Source organism: Ciconia boyciana, chromosome 2 (assembly GCF_034638445.1).
Source record: "Ciconia boyciana chromosome 2, ASM3463844v1, whole genome shotgun sequence".
NCBI classification, from domain to species: domain Eukaryota; kingdom Metazoa; phylum Chordata; class Aves; order Ciconiiformes; family Ciconiidae; genus Ciconia; species Ciconia boyciana.
In genome coordinates this window covers 983,107-1,004,060 of record NC_132935.1, presented here as the reverse complement: position 1 = coordinate 1,004,060, position 20,954 = coordinate 983,107, and the positions used below count along the sequence as shown (strand labels likewise).

At 71.8% G+C, this 20,954-nt stretch overlaps 2 protein-coding genes across 6 annotated transcripts; both read right to left on the bottom strand.

Annotated features, from left to right (window-relative positions):
• Nucleotides 1-27: 27 nt before the first annotated feature.
• Nucleotides 28-8,532, bottom strand: GPT (glutamic--pyruvic transaminase). The gene is made up of 11 exons (XM_072851772.1): nucleotides 8,297-8,532; nucleotides 5,622-5,711; nucleotides 5,409-5,517; nucleotides 5,195-5,325; nucleotides 3,806-4,049; nucleotides 2,502-2,581; nucleotides 2,289-2,425; nucleotides 1,563-1,737; nucleotides 1,125-1,280; nucleotides 739-851; nucleotides 28-409 (listed from the first exon to the last, which is right to left on the bottom strand). The coding sequence occupies exons 1-11, from the start codon at nucleotides 8,528-8,530 to the stop codon at nucleotides 319-321; spliced, it is 1,560 nt and encodes a 519-aa protein (XP_072707873.1). The 5' UTR covers nucleotides 8,531-8,532; the 3' UTR covers nucleotides 28-318.
• A 2,257-nt stretch (nucleotides 8,533-10,789) lies between these two features.
• PPP1R16A (protein phosphatase 1 regulatory subunit 16A) lies at nucleotides 10,790-17,060 on the bottom strand. Of its 5 annotated transcripts, XM_072851765.1 has the most exons (12): nucleotides 16,771-17,060; nucleotides 15,664-15,756; nucleotides 13,945-14,843; nucleotides 13,499-13,569; nucleotides 12,856-13,001; nucleotides 12,668-12,771; nucleotides 12,420-12,544; nucleotides 12,207-12,332; nucleotides 12,054-12,129; nucleotides 11,818-11,947; nucleotides 11,550-11,700; nucleotides 10,791-11,469 (listed from the first exon to the last, which is right to left on the bottom strand). In XM_072851765.1, exons 3-12 carry the CDS (start codon nucleotides 14,183-14,185, stop codon nucleotides 11,095-11,097), a joined length of 1,545 nt encoding a protein of 514 aa, XP_072707866.1. In that variant the 5' UTR covers nucleotides 14,186-14,843; nucleotides 15,664-15,756; nucleotides 16,771-17,060; the 3' UTR covers nucleotides 10,791-11,094. The 5 variants fall into 5 exon arrangements, with proteins under 5 accessions (XP_072707869.1, XP_072707866.1, XP_072707865.1 ...); XM_072851764.1 differs by lacking the exon at nucleotides 15,664-15,756; XM_072851767.1 differs by lacking the exons at nucleotides 15,664-15,756; nucleotides 16,771-17,060 and adding an exon at nucleotides 14,976-15,622.
• Between the last annotated feature and the right edge of the window lie 3,894 nt (nucleotides 17,061-20,954).

The window sequence follows — 20,954 nt, the reverse complement described above, 5'->3', positions numbered from 1 at the left end:
ATACACAGCTCGACCCGGCTGGTCACTACCCTTTTATTAGTGGGGTTTCTGAGGGGAGAGCTGGCCCTGCCCACCGTCCCCGTGTCATCTCCCCCCAGGGGACACGGGGACAGTGGGGGGGGGGAACCAGCCCCGGGACATGGTGTGACCCCCCAGGAAGGCACAAAGAGGTTGAAGGCACTTGAAGACCACCGAGATCACCCGGAGCAGGGTCCCGGCCCGCGGCACCCGGGGCCCGGCGGGGAGTGGGGGGGTGGGTGCTGGTGGGTGGGTGTCGGGGGCGGGGGGGGTGCCGGAGTCGGGGCGGGGACGCCGGCGTTAGGAGTACTCCTTGACGAACTTGGTGTAGAAGCTGCTGAGCTTCTCCAGCAGGACCTGCAGCTTCTCAGTGGGTGGCAGGATGGTCATCCTGGGGTACAGGGAGGGGCTGGCACCAGGGCTGGGGGCACGACACCCCCACGGCACCCCCCTGCACCCCATACCTCCATCTCTGCCCCCAGTAAGCCCCTCGCCACCCCCCACCCAACCCACTGGGCACCCAAGACCTCCCTCCTCCCCGCACCCCCACACCTTCCACCCTCCTGCACCCACCTCCCCTGCCACCCCCAACTGGGGACAGGGGTCTCGGGGTGGGGGGTCTAGCCCCATGGTGGGACCCCAACCTTTCTTCTACCTGCGACCCCCCACCTCCAGCCCTGACCCCCTCCCCGACGCCCATCCCCGTCCTGAGGCACCCACCGAAAGTGGAAGGTGCCTTCCCGCTGCCCGAACCCGCTGCCCGGCACCACGCAGATGCCCGTCTCCTCCAGCAGCTTCATGCAGAAGAACATGTCGGGGGCCTGACCCTGCGCCTGCGGGACGGGGCAGGGCTCAGCGCCGCGCGCGCTGCCGCGGATGGGCGCGGGGGCCTCGGACCCACCGATGGGGCAGGGCTCAGCCCCACGTGTCGCGAAGGGCCTCGATCAACGCCTGGGACTCGTCCTGCCCAGCCCCGCATGGCTCAGGGCTGATCCTGCCCAGCCCCAGAGCTCCCGGGACTGGTCCCGCCCAGCCCCACATCGCCCAGGATTCATCCCGCCCAGCCCCACGGCACTCAGGACTGATCCTGCCCAGCCCCACGGCACCTCGGCAGCGGCCAGGGCGCGGGGCGGCAGCTCGATGCGGGGGAAGGAGTACATGGCGCCCTGCACGGGGTTGCAGCGTATGCCGGGCACTCGGTTGAAGATCTCCTGGGTGAGCCGGGCCTTGTGCGCCAGGGCGCTGAGCACCGCCTGCTTCTCCTGCCGGGACAGCTGGGCTGTGGACATCTCCTCCCCACCCCACCCCACCCCACCCCATCCCACCCCACCCCATCCCACCCCCACCCCACCCCATCCCATCCCATCCCACCCCATCCCACCCCACCCCACCCCATCCCATCCCATCCCACCCCATCCCCACCCCACCCCACCCCATCCCATCCCACCCCACCCCACCCCACCCCATCCCATCCCATCCCACCCCACCCCACCCCACCCCACCCCACCCCATCCCACCCCATCCCCACCCCACCCCATCCGTACCGCGATGAAGAGCTCATAGGAAGGGTCCCCGGGCTGTGGGGGGTCAACGACGGCGTCCAGGAGGATCTGCCCAGGGACGGGTGGGCACAGCCGCACCGACACCAGCTTGGCCAACTGCTGCTGCACCTCGGGGTCCATGTTCACCACCTCCACGTACCCGCTGCGGAACCCGCACCTGGCACGACACGGCCCGTGGTGGCACCGACCGCCGCCCACGGGGTGGGGGACGTAGGGACACGTGGGTGGGAGCCCACGGATGGGGACACCCCCCCCCCCCAAGAAGGGACCCACAGGTGGGCACCCACGAGAAGGGACCTGTGGATAGGGAGTGATGGATGGGGACCCACGGAGGAGGAGCCCTGGACAGGGACCCACAGATGGGACCTACGGAGAGGGGTCCGTGGTGGGAACCCACAGACAAGGAGCCACCAGGCTGCGGCATCTATGTCCTCTGAGACCCACAGAGCTGTGTCATGTTGTCCCCACAGGGTTGTGGCATCACCACCTCCACCCCTGGGACCCACAGCATCATGGCATCACCATCTCCACCCCAGGAGATCCATGGGGTGGTGGCATCACCACCCCCACCCTTGGACCCACGGGCCAAGCCCTCCCCATCCCAGGTCAGTAGCATCCCTTGGGACCACGGCCACCCGCAACCCAGGGTGACAGTGGCCAGGGGGCCGGGGCGAGCGGGGTGGGGGGCTGCCTGGTGGTGGGACTCACTCGCCCATGAAGCCCTTGGAGACGGAGTGGAAGGAGGCCAGCTCCACCACCTCCGAGTAGGGCGGCCCCATCTCGAAGAGCACCTTCTTGAAGGAGTGGAAAGCCGAGCCCTCGGCGTAGATGTTGTCCTGGTACACCTTGGGGGACGGGGGGGTGTCACCCGGACGTCGGGGTCCCCCCGGGGATGGGGGGCACCCCACAGGTCCCACTCACCTCGTCGGCCATGAGGAAGAGCCTCTCCTCGAAGGCGAACTTGATGACGTCCTCGATGCACTGCCGGCTCTGTACCTGGCCTGGGGGGACGCGGCGTCAGGGGACATGGTGGTGCTGGCACTGGGGGGGGGGGGTCCCAACCCCGGCACCGGCTGGGTTTTGGGGGGCCCAGCCCTGGTACTGGCTGGGTTTTGGGGGTCCTGGTCCCAACCACAGTACCAGTAGAGCACTGGGGGTCCCAGTCCCAGCACTGGTGGTGCCAGCCCCAGTCCCAGTCCCAGTCCCAGTCCCAGTAGGGAACTGGGATCCCAGCACCAGAACAGGGGGCCCAGTCCAGTCTTGGGGTCCCAGTCCAGCCCAGGGGTCCCAGTCCTGGGGTCCCCGTCCAGTCTTGGGGTCCCATCCCCAGCCCCAGGGTCCCAGCCCAGCCCAGGGGTCCCAGTCCAGTCTCAGGATCCCAGTCCAGCCCAGGGGTCCCAGCCCAGAGTCCCAGCCCAGTCTTGGGGTCCCAGCCCCAGCCCTGGTGTCCCACTCCAGCCTAAGGGGGTCCAGCCCCAGCCTATAGGTCTCAGTCCCAGCCCAACCCTGGGCTCCCAGTCCAGTCTTGGGGTCCCAGCCCAGGGGTCCCAGTCCAGTCTTGGGTCCCCTTCCCAGCCCTGGGGTCCCAGCCCTGGGGTCCCAGCCCAGCCCTGGGGTCCTAGACCAGGGGTCCCAGTCCAGTCTTGGGGTCCCAGCCCCAGTTCATGGGTCCCAGTCCAGTCTTGGGGTCCCAGCCCAGCCCAGGGGTCCCAGTCCAGTCTTGGGGTCCCCTTCCCTGCCCTGGGGTCCCAGTCCAGTCTTGGGGTCCCAGCCCAGCCCAGGGGTCCCAGTCCAGTCCTGGGATCGCAGACCAGAGGTCCCAGTCCAGTCTTGGGGTCCCAGTCCAGCCCAGGGGTCCCAGTCCAGTCTTGGGTCCCCTTCCCAGTCCTGGGGTCCCAGACCAGGGGTCCCAGTCCAGTCTTGGGGTCCCAGCCCCAGTTCATGGGTCCCAGTCCAGTCTTGGGGTCCCAGCCCAGCCCAGGGGTCCCAGTCCAGTCTTGGGGTCCCAGCCCAGGGGTCCCAGTCCAGTCCTGGGGTCCCAGACCAGAGGTCCCAGTCCAGTCTTGGGGTCCCAGCCCAGCCCAGGGGTCCCAGTCCAGTCCTGGGGTCCCAGCCCAGGGGTCCCAGTCCAGTCTTGGGGTCCCCTTCCCTGCCCTGGGGTCCCAGCCCGGGGGTCCCAGCCCAGGGGTTCCCCTTCCCAGCCCTGGGGTCCCGTCCCCAGGTACCGGTGGGGTTGCCGGGGTTGATGATGCAGAGGACGCGGGGACAGCAGTGCCGGCGTCCCTCGGCCAGCGCCCGCCGCAGCTCGGCCACGTCCAGCGCCCAGCAGTGCTCCTCGTCCAGGTAGTAGCTGAGCTGCACGGCGCTGAGCTCGGCGATGGCGGCCGAGTAGAGGGGGTACTGCGGGATGGGGATCAGCACCCCCGTGCGCGACCCCCCCGACCCGGCCACCAGCAGCTTCAGGATGCTCTGCAGGGGGACGGGGGAGAGGGACGGCGTGGGCTTGGGGACAGTGAGGGGACAGGGTGGTGTGGGGACAGGGTGGTGTGGGGACAGTGAGGGGACAGGGTGGTGTGGGGACAGGGTGGTGTGGCTGTGGGGACAGTGAGGGGACAGGGTGGCGTGGGCATGGGGACAGTGGGGGGACAGGGTGGTGTGGCTGTGGGGACAGTGAGGGGACAGGGTGGTGTGGGGACAGTGGGGGACAGGGTGGTGTGGGCATGGGGACAGTGGAGGGACAGGGTGGTGTGGGGACAGGGTGGTGTGGGCATGGGGACAGTGAGGGGACAGGGTGGCGTGGGGACAGGGTGGTGTGGCTGTGGGGACAGTGTGGGGACAGGGTGGTGTGGGCATGGGGACAGTGGAGGGACAGGGTGGTGTGGGGACAGGGTGGTGTGGGTGTAGGGACAGGGGGGGGACAGGGTGATGTGGGGACAGGGTGGTGTGGGCATGGGGACAGTGTGGGGACAGGGTGGTGTGGGCATGGGGACAGTGGGGGGGCAGGGTGGTGTGGGTGTAGGGACAGTGAGGGGACAGGGTGATGTGGGGACAGGGTGGTGTGGGCATGGGGACGGTGTGGGGACAGGGACAGTGTGGGCATGGGGACAGGGACAGTGTGGGGACAGGGACGCTGTCGGGACAGGGACAGTGTGGGGACAGCGATGGTATGGGCACAGGGACAGTGTGGGGACGGGGACAGTGTGGGGATGGGGACAGTGTGGGGACAGGGACGCTGTGGGGACAGGGACAGTGTGGGGACAGAGATGGTATGGGCACAGGGACAGTGTGGGGACGGGGACAGTGTGGGGATGGGGATGGTGTGGCCAAGGGGACATCATGGGGACAGGGACAGTGTGGGAAGAGCCTGGTCACAGCAGTGCCAGGGGCAGGGTGCTGGCACGGGCCCCACGGAGGCGTGGGGACACCGAGGAGGCGTGGGGACAGCGGGGACACATCGTCCCCAGTGCCACCCCCATCTTGGCACTGCCCATCCCGGGGCCGGCGCCAACCCCGGCACAAAGGTCCCTTTGTGGGTGCCCGCCGTGGGAATGGCCGGCGGGTGGCACCCAGCCCGGGGAGCGGGTGACAATGGGGGACGGCCGATGTCCCCGTACCACGATGGCATCGCTGGCCCCGGTGGAGAGGAAGATGTCCTGGGGCTTGGCGGGGACGCCGTCGCGGCGCTGGAGGAAGCGTGCCACGTCCTGCCGCACCAGCTCGATGCCGGGGCTGGCGCTGTAGGCACCTGGCAGAGGGGACACGGGGGTGACACGGGGTCCGGGAGGTGACACGGGGTGGGTGTCCCCATCCCGAGCGCCGGGCACCCACCGGCGCTCTGCCCGCCGCAGGCTGCCAGCAACCGCCGGGCCCGATCCTTGGCGTCCTCGGGGATGGAGGGTTCGGTCAGCAGCTCCGGGTACAGGCACAGGGCTGTCACCTGGGGGGGGACCCGCTCAGCCGCAGGACGCCTGGGTCCCCTCCCGGACACCTGGGTGTCCCCCCCGTGTCCCCCCCGTTGTCACCCACCCCAGCCCCGGGTACCTGGCGGAGGAAGGTGATGGGTTTCTGCCCCATGGCCTGGGCGTCACCAATGTTCGCCTTGATCACCTCGGTGAAGGGCTTGGGGACACCCTGTGGGGACAGGGACGGGGACAGGGACAGGGATAGGGACAGGGATAGGGACGGACGGGGACAGAGATGGGGACAGGGACAGGGTCAGGGATAGGGATAGGGATGGGGACAGGGTCAGGGATGGGGACAGGGATGGGGACGGGGACAGGGCCGGGGACAAGAATGGGGAGAGGGGACACGGATGGGGACAGGGACAGGGACAGAGACAGGGTCAGGGACAGTGTCAAGGACAGGGTCAGGGATGGGGACAGGAATGGGGACGGAGACAGTGACAGGGACAGGGATGGGGACAGACAGGGTCAGGGATGGGGTCAAGGACGGGGTCAGGGACAGGGATGGGACAGGGACAGGGATGGGGAGGGGACAGATGGGGACAGAGACAGGGTCAGGGACAGGGTCAAGGATGGGGTCAGGGACAGGGACAGGGATGGGACAGGGACAGGGTCAAGGATGGGGACAGGGTCAGGGGTCAGGATCCGGCCACCCCCGCCCCAGGATGGCACCGCTGTGGCAGGGGTGGCACCACCAGTGGGGTGACCCCCGGGTCCCAGCATCGTCCCAGTGTCCCCTGTCCCAGGGGGTGGCTGGGGAATGGGGACACTGGGGACAGCTGGGACTTGGGGACCTCGGGGATGGCTGGGATGTGGGGAGCTTGGGGACACCGGGGACACAGGGACATGGGGACACTGGGACTTGGGGACCTCGGGGATGGCTGGGGCATGGGGACGTTGGGGACACTGGGGACACAGGGACATGGGGACCTTGGGGACACTGGGGACAACTGGGACACAGGGATGGCTGGGACATGGGGACACTGGGGACAGCTGGGACTTGGGGACCTGGGGGATGGCTGGGACATGGGGAGCTTGGGGACACTGGGACATGGGGACACTGGGGACAGCTGGGACTTGGTGACCTCGGGGATGGCTGGGACATGGGGACACTGGGGACAGCTGGGACTTGGCGACCTCGGGGATGGCTGGGACATGGGGAGCTTGGGGACACCGGGGACACAGGGACATGAGGACCTTGGGGACACTGGGGACACTGGGCCCCGGGGACCTTGGGGACACTGGGCCCCGGGGACACCGGGGAGCGCAGCCCCCAGCCCGGCAGGGCTGCGGTGACGTCCCCAACCCCTCCTGTCAGGTCCCCAAGCCCCGGTGGTGGCCACGGCCACCTCCCGCCCAGCCCCAGACTTTGGCCACCTCAGCGGGAGGCCGGACTCTGCCCCCCCCCCCCCCCCCCCCGCCTGGCACCGTCGTCACCCGTGTCCCCGGCGTCACCCAGCTTGGGGACGCACCGGGCCCCCTGGGGGTTTGGGGGGGGGGGGGGGGCATGTGGGGGACGCAGGGCTCCCCTGGGGACGCCGACGGGGTCCCCCAGCACCCCAAAGGGGTGCTGGGGGACCCCGTCGGCGTCCCCAGGGGAGCACCCACCCCCCCCCCAGCACCCAAGGGTGCCCAGGGCTGGGTGCCAGGGACGGGGAGTGCCAGGGCGAGGCGTAGCTGGCACCCTGCCCCCATATCCAGAGTTGGGTGCTGGGGGGGGGGGGGTGGTGGTGGTAAAAACTGGGTGCTGGGCCACCCCCACCCGTGGGCCACCCCCCCAGCACCCATGGGACACCCACCCCCCCCACCCATGGGACCCAACCGGTCCCACGGCAGCGTGGGAAGGGGCCCAGGTGGGTGCAGGGACACGGGGGGGCCGATCCTGCACCCCGATATCCTGCGGGGGGGTCCCAGGATGGGGTGGCCCCAGGGTGGGGTGCCCGCCTGGGGGGCAGTGGGTCTGGGGGTGTCTGGGGGGGGTTTGGGGTGCCCGGGGGGGTCCCCAGTCTGGGGGGCCGGGAGGGCGGTGACTGGGTGAGGGGGTCCCGGGTGGGGGTCCCCGGGTTTGGGGGTGCCCGAGGGGGGGTCCCCCATTTTGGGGTTCCCCAGGGGTAGGGTGCCTGGGTGGGGGTTCAGGGGTGCCCGGGGGTCCCCAGTGTAGGGGTGCCCAGACTGCCTGGGTGGGGGTCCCCGGGTGTGGGGGTGCCCGGGGGTGGGGTGCGGGGTTTGGGGGCGCCAGGCTGGGGGTCCCCGGCTCTGGGAGGTGTCCAGGAGCAGGGTGCCTGGGTGAGGGGTCCTGGGGTGGGGTCCTGGGTCCAGGGGTCCCCGGCTCTGGGGGTCCCCAGGTCTGGGTCTCGGGGGGTTCCCCGGTTCTGGGGGTCCCTGGCTCTGGGGGTGCCCGGGGGGTTCCCCGGCTCTGGGGGTCCCCGGGTCTGGGGGTCTCAGGGGTTCCCCGGTTCTGGGGTCCCTGGCTCTGGGGGTCCCGGGGTTTCCCCGATGCTGGGGTCCCCGGGTCTGGGGTGCCCGGCTCTGGGGGTGCCCGGGGGTCGCCGGCTCTAGGAGGGTGCCGCCAGCTCTGGGGGTCGCCGGCTCTGGGGGTCGCCGGCTCTGGGGGGTGCCTGGCTCTGGGGGTGCCTGGCTCTGGGGGTTCCCCGGCTCTGGGGGTCCCTGGCTCCGTGGGTCCCGGGGGTTCCCCGGCTCTGGGGGTCCCGGGGGGGGGGGTCCCGGGGGGTGCCCGGTTTGGGGGTGCGGTACCTGCCGCAGGTCCTGCTCCAGCTGCAGGGCGCGGGTGACGATGGGGCCCCGCACGGCGTACTCCACCCGCCGCACCGCCGGGTTCATGGTGCCGGGGGTCAGCACCGGCCCCCGGCCCCCGGGGCCCGATCCCGGGGCCGGTCCCGCCCCCGTCCCCGCCGCCGCCGCCGCCGCCGCCGCCATGGCCCGCCCGGCCGGGAGCCTGCGGGGCCGCAGCGCCCTCAGCGCCCGCATCGCCCCGGGGCCACCGGCACCGGCCCCGGGCGGAGACGGAGCCACCCCCGCCCCCCCGGCACCGCCCCGGGCAGGGGGCACGGGCACCGCCGCGGGCAGCGGGGCAACGAGCGGCGGGGCCGGGCACCGGCACCGGACACCGGCGGCAACGGGGCCGGGCACCGGGACCGGGACCCGGGCGCTGGCACCGGCGGCAACGGGCACCGGCAACCGGGAACCGGCGGCAACGGGGGTGGCACCGGCACCGGGACCGTGCGGTGCTGCCACGGAGTGGCCTGGCCCGCGGGCTGGGGGGACACGGCGGGACACGGGGGACACGGGGCACAGGGACGTGGGGGACACACGGACATGGGGGACAGGGGGGACACGGGGGACACGGGGGACACGGGGGACACGGGGCACAGGGACGTGGGGGACACACGGACATGGGGGACGGGGGGACACGGGGGACACAGAGGGAGATGGGACACAGGGACACGGGGGACACGTGGACACAGGGACATAGGACACGGGGCACAGGGACGTGGAGGGACCCGGGAGGACACGGGGGACATGGGGGACACGGGGATGATGACATGGGGACATGGGGATGTGGGGACATGGGGGACACAGGACATAGGGACACGGGGACACGGGGAGATAGGACATGGGGGACACGGGGACACAGGGACATGGGGGACACAGGACATAGGGACACAGGGACATGGGGGACATGGGGGACATGGGGGACACGGGGACACAGGGACATGGGGGACACGGAGGGACATGGGACACAGGGACACGGGGGAACACGGGGGATGATGACATGGGGAATGTGGGGACATGGGGGACACAGGACATAGGGACACAGGACATAGGGACACGGGGGACACAGGGACATGGGGATGAGGACATGGGGGGACACAGGACATAGGGACACAGGGACATGGGGGACACATGGGGACACGGACATACAGACATGGGGGACACGGGGGACGATGACATGGGGACGTGGGGACACTCAGGCCCGGCAGCGGGGCCACGGGGCGACCCACAGCGGACCCCACATGGGAGATGTGGGGCTGGGACCCACGGGGACAACTGCCACCAAGGCGGGGGGGACGGGACACACACGACTGTCCCCCTGCCCCACAGCCCCATAGCCCCCCGCCCCATAGCCCCCCAGGCCCCCCACGGCCCCCCAGTGCCCCACAGCCCCCTGCCCCATAGCCCCCCAGCCCCCACTGACCCGCGCTGCTTCATGGCCCCCACTGCCCCACAGCGCCCCCTACCGTCCCCAACGGCCACCCCGCGCAAGCCCCGCCCCCCTCCTCCGAAGCCAATCAGTGCACGGAAGAGCGGGCGCTGGCCCCGCCCACCCGAAGCCGATTGGCTGCAGCTGATGCCCCGGCAATGGAGGGGGCGGGGTCACCCAACGCGGGGCGGGGGGGGGTAACGGCCAAGCTATGGGGTGCCCCATAGAGACCCCTCGCTATGGGGTGCCCCACAGACACCCTTCGCTGTGGGTGCTTCAAAACCGAACCCCAGCATGTGGGGTGCCCCATAGCAACCCCCTTCCCCCATGGGGTGTCCCAGCCCCCTTGCCCCCACACCGTCCCTGGCCCCATGGGGTGCCCCACACATTGTCTTCCGGAGCGCCGTGGGTCCCAGCCCCACACATCCCCTTCCGGGGTGCCGTGGGTCCCACCCCGCTCTCCCCACGGAGAAGTGGGGCACCCCGGGGTGCCCCATCCCCACCCCATTCACACCCTTATCCGCCCCCCACAACAGCGTGGGGCAGTGCTGGCCGTGGGGCCACCGAGACCACCCCCCCCCACCCCCTCCCCAGCCCCATAGCGCCGTGGGGCTCAGCCCCCCCGCCCTACCGCCGTGCCTGACCCCATCCCGTGTGCCCCACGGCACCCCAGGGCACCGGCCCCACGGCGGCTCACCTGCGTCCGTGGGGTGGGGCGGGTGGGGGGGGGCTGTGGGGCAGGAGCGGGGGGGTGTCACCGCCGCGGCCTGACCTTTGCGAGCAGCTGCCTGCCGGGTCCCTAAATAGAAGCGGGTGCAGGCAGCTGCCTGCGCTCGCCCTGCCTGCCCCTAACCCAACCCCGCGCCGTGGGGCGCAGCGGGGCGGGGAGGGGGGGACACGGCCGGGGGGGGGGCGCGGGGGAAGGTACAGGCAGCGCCACGTCCTGCCTGCACCCTGCCTGCACCCTGCCGGCACCCACGGACCCTCGGCGGAGGGAGGGGAAGCAAGGAGGGGGCTATTTTTACCGCGGCGTCTCGGAGAAAGGTGACGCCGCGCTACGGGGACAAGGACACGGTGACCAGGGCCACCCCTGCGGCGGGGGGGGGACGCGGGGGTCCCCGACACGGCACGGAGACGGGGTGGTGCAAAAACGAGGCGGTTTTGATTTCGGCAGGAAAAAAAAACCAAAAAAAACCCCCCACCACCACCACGTTTTAGGGGACAAAACAGTCAGAAAAAGGCAAGCGCCACGCCCGGCCGCGCCGGCGGCACACCGGCGGGAGGGAGGAGCGTGGGTGCCGGGCGCTGCACCCATGGGTGCTGCAGCCGCTCACATCACCTTACAGCAGCGCTGCTTCTCGGCCGGGGTCTCCTCGGCCGGAGCCGTCAGCTTGAGGAGGGGGGGGTCACCGGCGCTGCCGGCGGGTGCCGGTGCCGGAGGGGGACCCGGGCTCCCCCCGATGGGGTGCTCCCGGGGGTGCGGGTGCTCCTCGGGGCGCGGGCGGTGGAGTTTGGCGGCGGCTCGGTGCCGTTTGAGGTCGGCCAGGGTGTGGTGGGCTTTTTCCCGTGCCGGATCCATCGCCGGATCGACCGCGGTGCCGCCACCGCCACGCTCCGGTTTTACGGAATCGAGGGCCGTGCCGTTACGCTGCTGCGGCGGCGGCGGCGGCTCGGGGGGTTCCTCCGGTGCCGATCCCGCGGGATCCTGGCGGGAAAAGAGGGACGCCGCGTCACCGCGCCGGCAACGCCGCGGGGGATCTTCACCCAAACCCCCCGGTGACTCACGGCCAAGCGGCGGCGGAGCTCGGCGTCCATCTGCCGGTCCTCGTCCTCGCTGTCGCGGTGCTCGGCGCGTTGCCAGACGATGGCTTCCCGCTCGTGTTCCTTCCGGTAAAGGTTGGTGCGCTCCGACACGCTCACCCGCCGCACCACCTTCCTGGGAAGGAGATTTTGGGGGAGGGGTTCAGCGGAGACCCCCCCTCCCCCCCCAAAAAAACCCTTTACGGTTACGGCTACGCCGGCACGGTGCCGGCGAGGTTTTCCCCGGCCTTACCCGCGGCTGCCGGCGCTGGAGGTGCGGCGCTGGAGCAAGGACTTGTGTTTCTCGTGGGATTTCATGACGGCGGCGTGTTTGTGTTTCAGCTCCAGGAGCTTGGCCCGCACCTCCTCGTCCCCGCAGACGTCTGCGGCGAGGACGGCGGCGTCACCCGTACCCCGAAAAACCTCAGCGGCATCTCCCAGCGCTGAGAACCGCGCCCGTCCCGTCCCCCCCGCAACCGAAAAACTCACCCAAAGGGGTCTCGTCCAGCCCCGATTTCCCCTCGAGGTCGGCGCCGTGAGCCACCAGCAGCTCCACCAGCTGCACCTGGGCCGGCAGCGGGACGGGCAGGCGGTGAGGGACGGCAAAATCCGGCAGGGATCGCCCGCCCTGCCCGCACCTACCTGTCCCCAACAAGCGGCGGCGTGGAGGGGCTCCCAACCGTCCTCGTCCTTGGCGTCGATGCCGGCCCGGTGCTCCAGCAGCAGCTCGGCCGCCTCGGCGTAACCGTTGGCCGCCGCGATGTGCAGCTGCCGGGGACGGGGAGACGGTTGGGGACGGCTCGGCCGTCGGCGTCACCCCTCCACCGGTGTCACCCCCGCCTCTGCCCAGCCTACCAACGTGGCACCGTGTCCCCGCGGCACATCCAGGTCGGCTCCCGCCCGTACCAGCTGCCGGATCTCCCGCACCATGTCGCGCTCGGTGGCGGCGCGAGCCTCCTCGATCTTCTCCTGGGTGATGCCTGCCGGAGGGAGAAGGGTGACGGGGGGGACGCCGGGCCCTGCCCACCGCCCTGCCAGATTCCCGCCTCCAGCCGGGAGCCGGCCTCGGTTTGCCGGCACCGCGCCGGGGCGGCGAACCTCACCCTGCTCCGCCATGGCGGTCTCGATGCGGTCGAGGGTCACCTCGTCCTCGCACAGGTCGTACGGCATGTTCCCGTCCGAGTTGACGGCGAGGAGGTCGGCGCCGCTGTTTTGGGGACGGGCACGGCGGTCAGGGGAACCGCGGTGCCCGTCCCCAGCCCGGTGACCCTCCCCGGTTGTGCCGCGGTACCGTTGGATGAGGAGCTGGACCAGGCGGAGGTGGCCGCAGGTGGCGGCGGCGTGGAGCGGCGTCCAGAGCTCGCTGTCGCGGGCGTTGACGTCGGCACCGGCTTCCAGCAGCATCGTCACCACGTCACCGTAGTCGTCGATGCAGCACTGGGAGGGAGAAAGCGCCGGCGGCTACGTGGTGTGGTACCGGGGAACGCCGCCCCGCTCCGAAGCGCCCCAAAATCTCCCGGGGATGATGCCGGGACGGATTCGGACACCGCGGCGGCACGGAGCCGGCACCGGGATCCCCGCGTGGCCCCAACCGGCTGGAGGGAAGAGATTCCCCAGCGGGGGCTTCACCAGGCCGGCAGCGGCACGCACCGCAGCTCAATGCCGGGTGGGTTCGGTCACGTTGGGCGATGCCGGAGGCGTGTGACGCTTAACGCCGTGCACCGGACCAGCCGGCGAGCGCCAGCCCGGCACAACCAGGCCAGCCCCTGGCACAGCGACGGCTCGGCGCGGCAGCCGGCACGTCCCACCACGCTCGGCGCTGGCCACGCCGGGGTCCGGCATCACCAGACAGAACCGGTTAACGGGATGGAAAGGACGGAGGGAGAGAAGGAAGGAGAAGCCGGCGCTGCCGTAACGGTGCTGGCGCGGCGTACCTGGTGCAGCGCGGTGAGACCGTCCTCGTTGCAGAGGTCGGGGCTGACGCCGCTCTGCAGGAAGTGCCGGACTGCGGAGAAAGTGGCTTTTAAGGAGGGTCCCGGCGGCTCCGCCGGCAGCTGCCTGCGCCTCGGAGCATCCCACCGGCGTTAGACCCGGTGCCAGCGCTTTGGCCGAGACTTCGGACTCGCCGTGTCCAAAGTCCCGCCGCGCCGATGCCAAACGCCCGGCTGCCTCCGGGCGCCCGGTGCCAAGCGGGATCTGGGATGCCGTGTGCCGTAGCTGGATTTACGGACGCCGGCTACGAGCTGCCGGCTCGTTTTCAGGGAAATTTGGAAGCAAAATTGGGATGTGGGGCTGATTTTTAACGCCAAAACCGGCGGATTTGGGGTTTGAGGGCTTCCAGGCGTCCAAGAGCCCCGCCGTCCCCACCGCCGGCACCCACCTTCCTCGGCGTCGTGCCGGGCGGCCGCCTCCAGCAGCCGGACGCTGGCGGGGAACGTCACCCTCTTCCTCCTCCCCCTCTTCCTCTCGGCTCCGACCTTCATCCCCTGCGTCTCCTTCTCCGTCTGCGCCCATTTTTTCAGCTGCTGGGCCCGGCGTTTCTGCGCGTGTTTCAGCCGCTCCGGCGTGCTCAGCCGCGCCACCGCCGGCATCTCGGCCAGCAGCTCCGCGTGCTCGGCCATGGCGAGGAGCTTTGCCGGAGAACGGGGCGTATCCCACCGGGAACGGGGTACGGAGCCGCCGGCTCCCCCACCAGCATCACCCGCGGCCCCTCGGAGCGGGGAGGGGTTCGGTTTATCCCTGTATCCCGGTGCTTTGCCGGAGCTTCACCGCAGGCTCCAGAGACAGGGATCGGCGTTTCGGAACCATCTCCCCAATCCAGATTTTTAGCACCAAAAATCACCGGCGGCGGGAGGTCGGAGGGTCCCGTTAAACCTCGGGGGGGGCGATCCCCCCCCGGCACCCCGCCTTCACCGGCAGTTTGGGATGGAGCCGGCCGGTGACGCCGGATCCGAAGGCACGGAGGAGCGAGGCGGGAGGGGAAATCTCGTCAGTCCGATCCCCGACGCTCGTTTGCCACCTAATTATCCTGACGAGCTTTTGCCTTCCCGCCCCCCGGAAACGTTTGCCGGTCATTCAGCAGCCACCACCGCTCCGGTCTCACCGAGGAGCCGATAGCCCGGCTCGGAAAGCTGCCGATGGGCAGAGGTACAGGCAGCGCAGCCGGAATCTCCGGCACCGGCCGGTGGCCCACGGTTATCTCCTGCCGGGGTATCGCCGTGCCGGGGCGGCGGCTTCCCCCGGCCGCGGTGGGATGAGCTTCACGCGGCAGCCGGAATCCTACGGGAAAAAGGCAAAGAAATCGTTAAAGGACGGGGAGAGGCTCGGCACAGCCCGGCTTTGCCGGTAAGAGCCGCACCGTGCCCAACCCACCGCTGGTTTTGCCGTCTTCCTAATCCGGGATTAACCTACAATCCAAGTTGAAACGAATTCCCCCGAGCTCCGGTCGAGGAGCCGCCCTCGCCGAAGCCGCCACGCCCCGGTGAGCGCCGGCACGGACGGCACACCGGTAACCTTGAGGGGTCACCCAGTGTTTCGCCTCACCGGGAAAAAACGCCGATTCTCCACCGGCCAAGGGGATTCCGGCACGTCCCGGCTGGAGCGGCCGTGCCAGGGCCTGCCGGTTCGGCACGGTTAAACCGGGAGAGCGGCAGCCGAGTGCCTCGCCCCCGCGCCGGCATCGCCCGGCAGGCAGGGCAGGTCCCACCGGCAGGAGGGACAGGCAGGAAAGGGCAGATTCCGGCAGAGCCAGCGCCCTGCGGTCCCCAAACCGGGTTCCCCTGTGAGTCGCCACGACTTCACTGGGCAAAGTCCGGCCAGAGAAAAAGAAAAATTCCTGCGGCTTAATCCCGGCGTAAATCCCCCAGGAACGCCGACGCCAAATCCTCCCCGAAGTCGGCGTGCGATCGAAGAGGGGGATCGCCCCGACGCCGCGATCGCCGCAGCCTCTCGCTCCGTCCATCCCGTAATCCTCCCGGCCACGGTTTCACCGCGGGCGAGCGCTGGCAGAAAACCGGAGCCGGCATCGTCGGCGCGGCTCAACCCCCTCGACGGCTGCGCGAATCCATCCCAAAATCTCTCCCCAAAAGCCCCAAATTACGGAGCCGGCGTGGCGGAAGATGCCGGAAAGCGGCCTCGCCCTCGTTCGCCGGCGCTGCCGGAGCTCGGGCCTTCCCCGTTTCTTTCCGTCTCCCTAAAAACAAAACCCCGCACCCCCGGATTTTATCCCTTGATGTCAAAGCGCCCGGTTCCCCGCCGAGCCGGGGACCCAGCCAAGCTCCGGCGGGAGCCCAGGGTGGGGGGACCCCCCCCGAGTCCCCCCCTCCCTGGGGACACACGGCGGGGGGGAGGCTTTGGGTGCTGGCAGGGGTCCCCCCCACCCCTCGACACCCAGCCCAGGGGCATCGTCACCCCGGGGGGGCCCCACACACCCGGCCTCGGCGCAGCCCCCCCCCCCCAAAAAAACCACTCGGGGGGCACAGGTAGCCCCGGACGTAGCCTGAAAGCCTGGGGGGTGTCCGCAGGGGCCCCCCCAAGGGGACCCCCATGTCCCCAAGGCTGAGGGGAGCCTGTCCCCAGGGGACCCCCATGTCCCCAAGGCTGGAGGGGGGGCTGTCCCCAGGGACCCCCCGAGGGGACCCCCATGTCCCCAAGGCTGGGGGGGGGGCTGTCCCCAGGGACCCCCCGAGGGGACCCCCATGTCCCCAGGGCTGGGGGGGCTGTCCCCAGGGACCCCCCCAGGGGACCCCCATGACCCAAGGCTGGTGGGGGGGGCTGTCCCCAGGGACCCCCGAGGGGACCCCCATGTCCCCAGGGCTGGGGGGCTGTCCCCAGGGACCCCCCAGGTGACCCCCATGTCCCCAGGGCTGGGGGGGCTGTTCCCAGGGGACCCCAGGGGACCCCCATGACCCAGGGCTGGGGGCTGTCCCCAGGCTGCCCCCATGTCCCCTGAGGAGGTGTCCCCAAAATGGGACCCCCACGCCCCTGGGGGGGGGGACGGGACCCTCAGGGCCACCCGCGGGGCCCCCCCCCGGCCCCGGGCCCGTCCCCACGGGCCCCCCCCGCGCCCGGGCGAGGGGACCCCACGCCCCGGGTCCCGTCCCCAGGGGACCCCCACGGCCCCGGCCGGTCCCCGGGCTCCCCCCACGAGGACAGCCCGCAGCCGGGTCCCCCCTCCCGGCCCCGGTCCCGGTGCCCCCGCCCGTACCTGCCGCTCCCGGCGCCGCGGCCCTGCCCGCTCGGAGCCGCTGCTCGGGGCGGGGCCGCCGCTCGCCATGGCAACCGGCCACGCTTCCGGCGATGCCGGAAGTGGGCGGGGCTGCCGCCGGAAGAGGCGGAGCCGCAGCGCCATGAGAGGAGTGGCAGGGCGGGCGGGAGGGGGGGCGGCCGCTCCCAAGATGGCGGCTGAAAGGGGTCGGGGAGGAGCGAGGGCGCGGCGGCGCCCCCTGGCGGGCGGAGGGCCGCCACCGCACCCCGGGGTCAGCGGGGTCAGCGGGGTCACCCCGGGACCCCCCCGTGTCCCCAGCCCCATCCCTGCCCCGAGCTGCATCCCCTGTCCCCACCCCTGTCCCCCTGTCCCCAAACCCCGTCCCCACCCCTTGCCCCATGTCCCCACACCCCATCCCCACCCCCTGTCCCCGTGTCCCCAAGCTCCATCCCCTGTCCCCACCCCCTGTCCCCGTGTCCCCAAGCCCCGTCCCCTGTCCCCAAAACCCTGTCCCCACCCCTTGCCCCATGTCCCCACACCCTGTCCCCACCCCTGTCCCGTGTCCCCAAGCCCCGTCCCCTGTCCCCACCCCGTGTCCCCTGTCCCCAAACCCCGTCCCCTGTCCCCAAAACCCTGTCCCCACCCCTTGCCCCCTGTCCCCACCCCCGTCCCCTGTCCCCACCCCCTGTCCCGTGTCCCCACCCCTGTCCCCGTGTCCCCAAGCTCCATCCCCTGTCCCCACCCCCGTCCCCTGTCCCCACACCCTGTCCCCCTGTCCCCAAACCCCCTCCCCTCTCCCCAAAACCCTGTCCCCACCCCTTGCCCCCTGTCCCCACCCCCGTCCCCTGTCCCCACCCCCTGTCCCGTGTCCCCAGGCCCCGCCTGGTGTCCCTGCACCCGGTCCTGTGTCCCCACCCCCCCGTCCCCGTGTCCCTGCCCCGCGTGGAGGGGGTGGGGACATGGGAAGGGGGCGGGGCCATGGGACAGGGGGCGGGGTCACGGGACGGTGTTTGGGGACACGGGGTGGGCCCAGGGATGGGGACAGTCACCCCAGGGACAGGGGACACGTGCCCGGGGACACCTGCGTGTCCCCCCCCCGGGTGTCCCTGTCCCGTCCCCCCCCCCGGGTGCCCTGCGGAGGGGACACACCCCTTCACCCACGGGTGACACTTTGGGGACACCCCTGGGACCCCAGGGACACCCAGGGTGACACCAGACCCGGGCACAGCCCCCCGCTCCCCCCCCGTGTCTGTGCGTGTGTCCCCCCCACGCCGCGGGGTCCCCTCGCCCACCCGTGTGTGTCCCCCAAGGGCCACCTGCCCCCCCACGGGTGCCCCCCCGCCTGGTTTTGGGGGGCTCAGGGGTCTGAGAACCCCCACGCGTGGGGGGCAGGCACCCAGCACCCCACGGCTCCGACTCAGCACCTCTATTGGCAGCGCCCCACATTTTGGGGGGCCCAGCCCCCATCTCCAGCGTGGGGCACCCCCACCCTGGGGTGCAGGGGGACCCCCCAGCTGTGCCCACTCCTGGGGTGCGGGGGAGGGGGTCGGACCCCCCTTAAAGTGGGGTGCGGGCGGAGAGGGGTGCCCCCCAGGGGTCTCATCCCGGGGTCCCCCCCCGGCCCCCCCAGCACCCAAGGGGGCCCAGGGATGGGGGGGGGGAGGTGCCCCCCAGGGGTCCCAGACCCCCCCCCCCCGAGCAGCACCCCCATCCTGAGGGGACCCCCCACCCGGGGAACCCCAAACCGGGGACCCCCATCCCAAGGGACCCCACACCCCAGTGCTCCCAGTGCAGCCCAGTGCCACACCCCAGTGCTTCCACTCCAGCCCAGCCCCCCGGCACACCTCCCCAGTGCTCCCAGTACAGCCCCGTGCCACACCCCAGTGCTCCCAGTCCAGCCCAGCCCCTGGCACAGCTCCCCAGTGCTCCCAGTCCAGCCCAGTGCCACACCCCAGTGCTCCCAGTCCAGCCCAGCCCCCTGGCACAGCTCCCCAGTGCTCCCAGTACAGCCCAGTGCCACACCCCAGTGCTCCCAGTCCAGCCCAGCCCCCTGGCACAGCTCCCCAGTGCTCCCAGTACAGCCCAGTGCCACACCCCAGTGCTCCCAGTCCAGCCCAGCCCCCTGGCACAGCTCCCCAGTGCTCCCAGTACAGCCCAGCCCCCTGGCACAGCTCCCCAGTGCTCCCAGTACAGCCCAGTGCCCTGGCACAGCTCCCCAGTGCTCCCAGTACAGCCCAGTCCCGTGGCATGGCACCCTGGCACCCCAGTGCTCCCAGTACAGTCCAGTATAACCCAGCCCTGCACCCCAGAGCTCCCAGTCCAGCCCAGTCCCCACTCCCTCACCCCAGTCCTCCCACCCAGTGCTCCCAGTCCCCCCAGCGCTCCCCCAGCGCTCCCAGTCCCTCCCAGTCCCCCCCAGCGCTCCCAGTCCCCCCTAGCGCTCCCCTCCAGTACTCCCAGTCCCCCCAGTCCCCCCCAGCGCTCCCAGTCCCCCCAGTGCTCCCAGTCCCCCAGTCCCCGCCCCAGCCCCGGCCCCACGCCCGTGTCCCTTCTCAGCGCAGCCCCGACGGGGCGGGCGGCGGGTCCGGGCTGCCGGCGGGGTCCCGGGGGGCGGCTGGGGTCCCGGGGGTCTGGGGGTCCCGGGGGTCCCGGGGGGGGGGGGAGTCCCGGGGGTGCCGGCGGTACCGGTACCGCTGCCGCCCCGCCCGCCCCGCCGCCATCGCCACCGCTCGGGCCGGCTCGGCTCGGCTCGGCTCTGCCCATCCCGTCCCGTCCCGTCCCGGTTCGGTCCCGCTCGGGCCGGTTCGGCTCCACTCGGGACGGGTCGGCTCCGCTCGGGCCGGGTCGGTCCCGCTCGGGCCGGGTCGGCTCCGCTCGGGCCGGGTCGGCTCCGCTCGGGCCGGGTCGGTCCCGCTCGGGCCGGGTCGGCTCCACTCGGGCCGGTTCGGCTCCGCTCGGCTCTGCCCGTCCCGTCCCGTCCGGGCTCTGCCGGGCCCGGTGAAGCTGAGCCCGGCTCAGCCCGGTTCGGCTCTGCCAGGCCCGGTTCAGCCCAGCGCGGCCCCGCCCGCCCCGTCTGGTCCCCCCGGGGCACCGACACGGAGGCGCCGGGTCGGGCCGGGCTTTATCAGGGGCCGAGACCCCCCGGGGCGGGCGGGGGCTGGGCACGGGGGAGCCGGGGGGGCCGAGCCCGGGGGGATTCGGGGGGTGCCGGGGCTGGTGGGGGCAGAGCCCCGGGGGGGATTCGGGGTCCCGGGGGCATTGGGGTCCCCAGGGGGATTGGGGGCAGAGCCCCGGGGGGATTGGGGGTCCCGGGGCAGGTGGGGGGCAGAGCCCCGGGGGATTCGGGGTCCCGGGGGAACTGGGGGTCCCGGGGCTGGTGGGGGCAGAGCCCCGGGGAGGATTCGGGGTCCCGGGGAGAGATTGGGGGTCCCGGGGCTGGTGGGGGCAGAGCCCCGGGGGGATTCGGGGTCCCAGGGGGAAAACTGGGGGGTCCCGGGGCTGGTGGGGGGTACAGCCCTGGGGGTGCCGGGGCAGGTGGGGGTCCCGGGGAACCGGCGCCCACCCCTAGGACCACCAGTGCCCCCAGTGCCCCCAGCCCTGGAGAACCCCAGCCCCTCCCCCATCCCATCCCCCTCCCCCGGTGCCCCCTCCCCACCCCCGGTGCCGTCCGCTCTTTGTTGTGCAAAGGCCCCGGTGCCGCCAGCCCGGCCCCGCCGCGGGGAACGGGGGGGGGGACACCGGGGGGCGGGGATGGGGTGCGGGGCACATGGCGGGAGCAGGGCGGGGGGCACAGCCCCCCGGGTGTCCCAGGACATTGGGGGGAGGCCGCCCCCCCCCCCACCGCGTGGGCTTTGCGGAGGGGGGTCACCCACCCCGTGTCGTCCCCCGTGTCCCCCATGACACGCACACCAGTGCCACCAGTGTCACCACCTGCTCTTTATTGGGTCCCATCCGGGGTGGGGGGCACAGGGGTGTCCCCAAGGGGGAAGGGGTGCTGGGGGTGACACGGGGGGGGGGTGACACGGGGTGTGACAGGGACATGGCAGGGGGGGACACGGCGTGGGTGCATGGGTGCCGGGGTCACTTCTGGGTGCTGAGGTGGCCGGATGGTGCCGGGGGGGTGGGTCCAGCTGCCACCCTGCCCCCCGGGGGTCAGAGCCCCCCAAATCTCAAGGTGGGGGGTG

What these genes read in the sequence shown, in the direction of transcription:
- PPP1R16A (XM_072851765.1), bottom strand. Translation starts at nt 14,185, where the DNA reads ATGGCCGAGCACGCGGAGCTGCTGGCCGAGATGCCGGCGGTGGCGCGG. An exon ending in CCGGCACGACGCCGAGGAAG is followed by an intron (nt 13,570 to 13,944) that starts GTGGGTGCCGGC and finishes CTTTCTCCGCAG; the next exon opens with TCCGGCACTTCCTGCAGAGC. An exon ending in GTCTCACCGCGCTGCACCAG is followed by an intron (nt 13,002 to 13,498) that starts GTACGCCGCGCC and finishes TCTCCCTCCCAG; the next exon opens with TGCTGCATCGACGACTACGG.
- GPT (XM_072851772.1), bottom strand. Translation starts at nt 8,530, where the DNA reads ATGCGGGCGCTGAGGGCGCTGCGGCCCCGCAGGCTCCCGGCCGGGCGG. An exon ending in GCGCCCTGGCCGCTGCCGAG is followed by an intron (nt 852 to 1,124) that starts GTGCCGTGGGGC and finishes CCCGTCCCGCAG; the next exon opens with GCGCAGGGTCAGGCCCCCGA. An exon ending in GAAGGCACCTTCCACTTTCG is followed by an intron (nt 410 to 738) that starts GTGGGTGCCTCA and finishes CCTGTACCCCAG; the next exon opens with GATGACCATCCTGCCACCCA.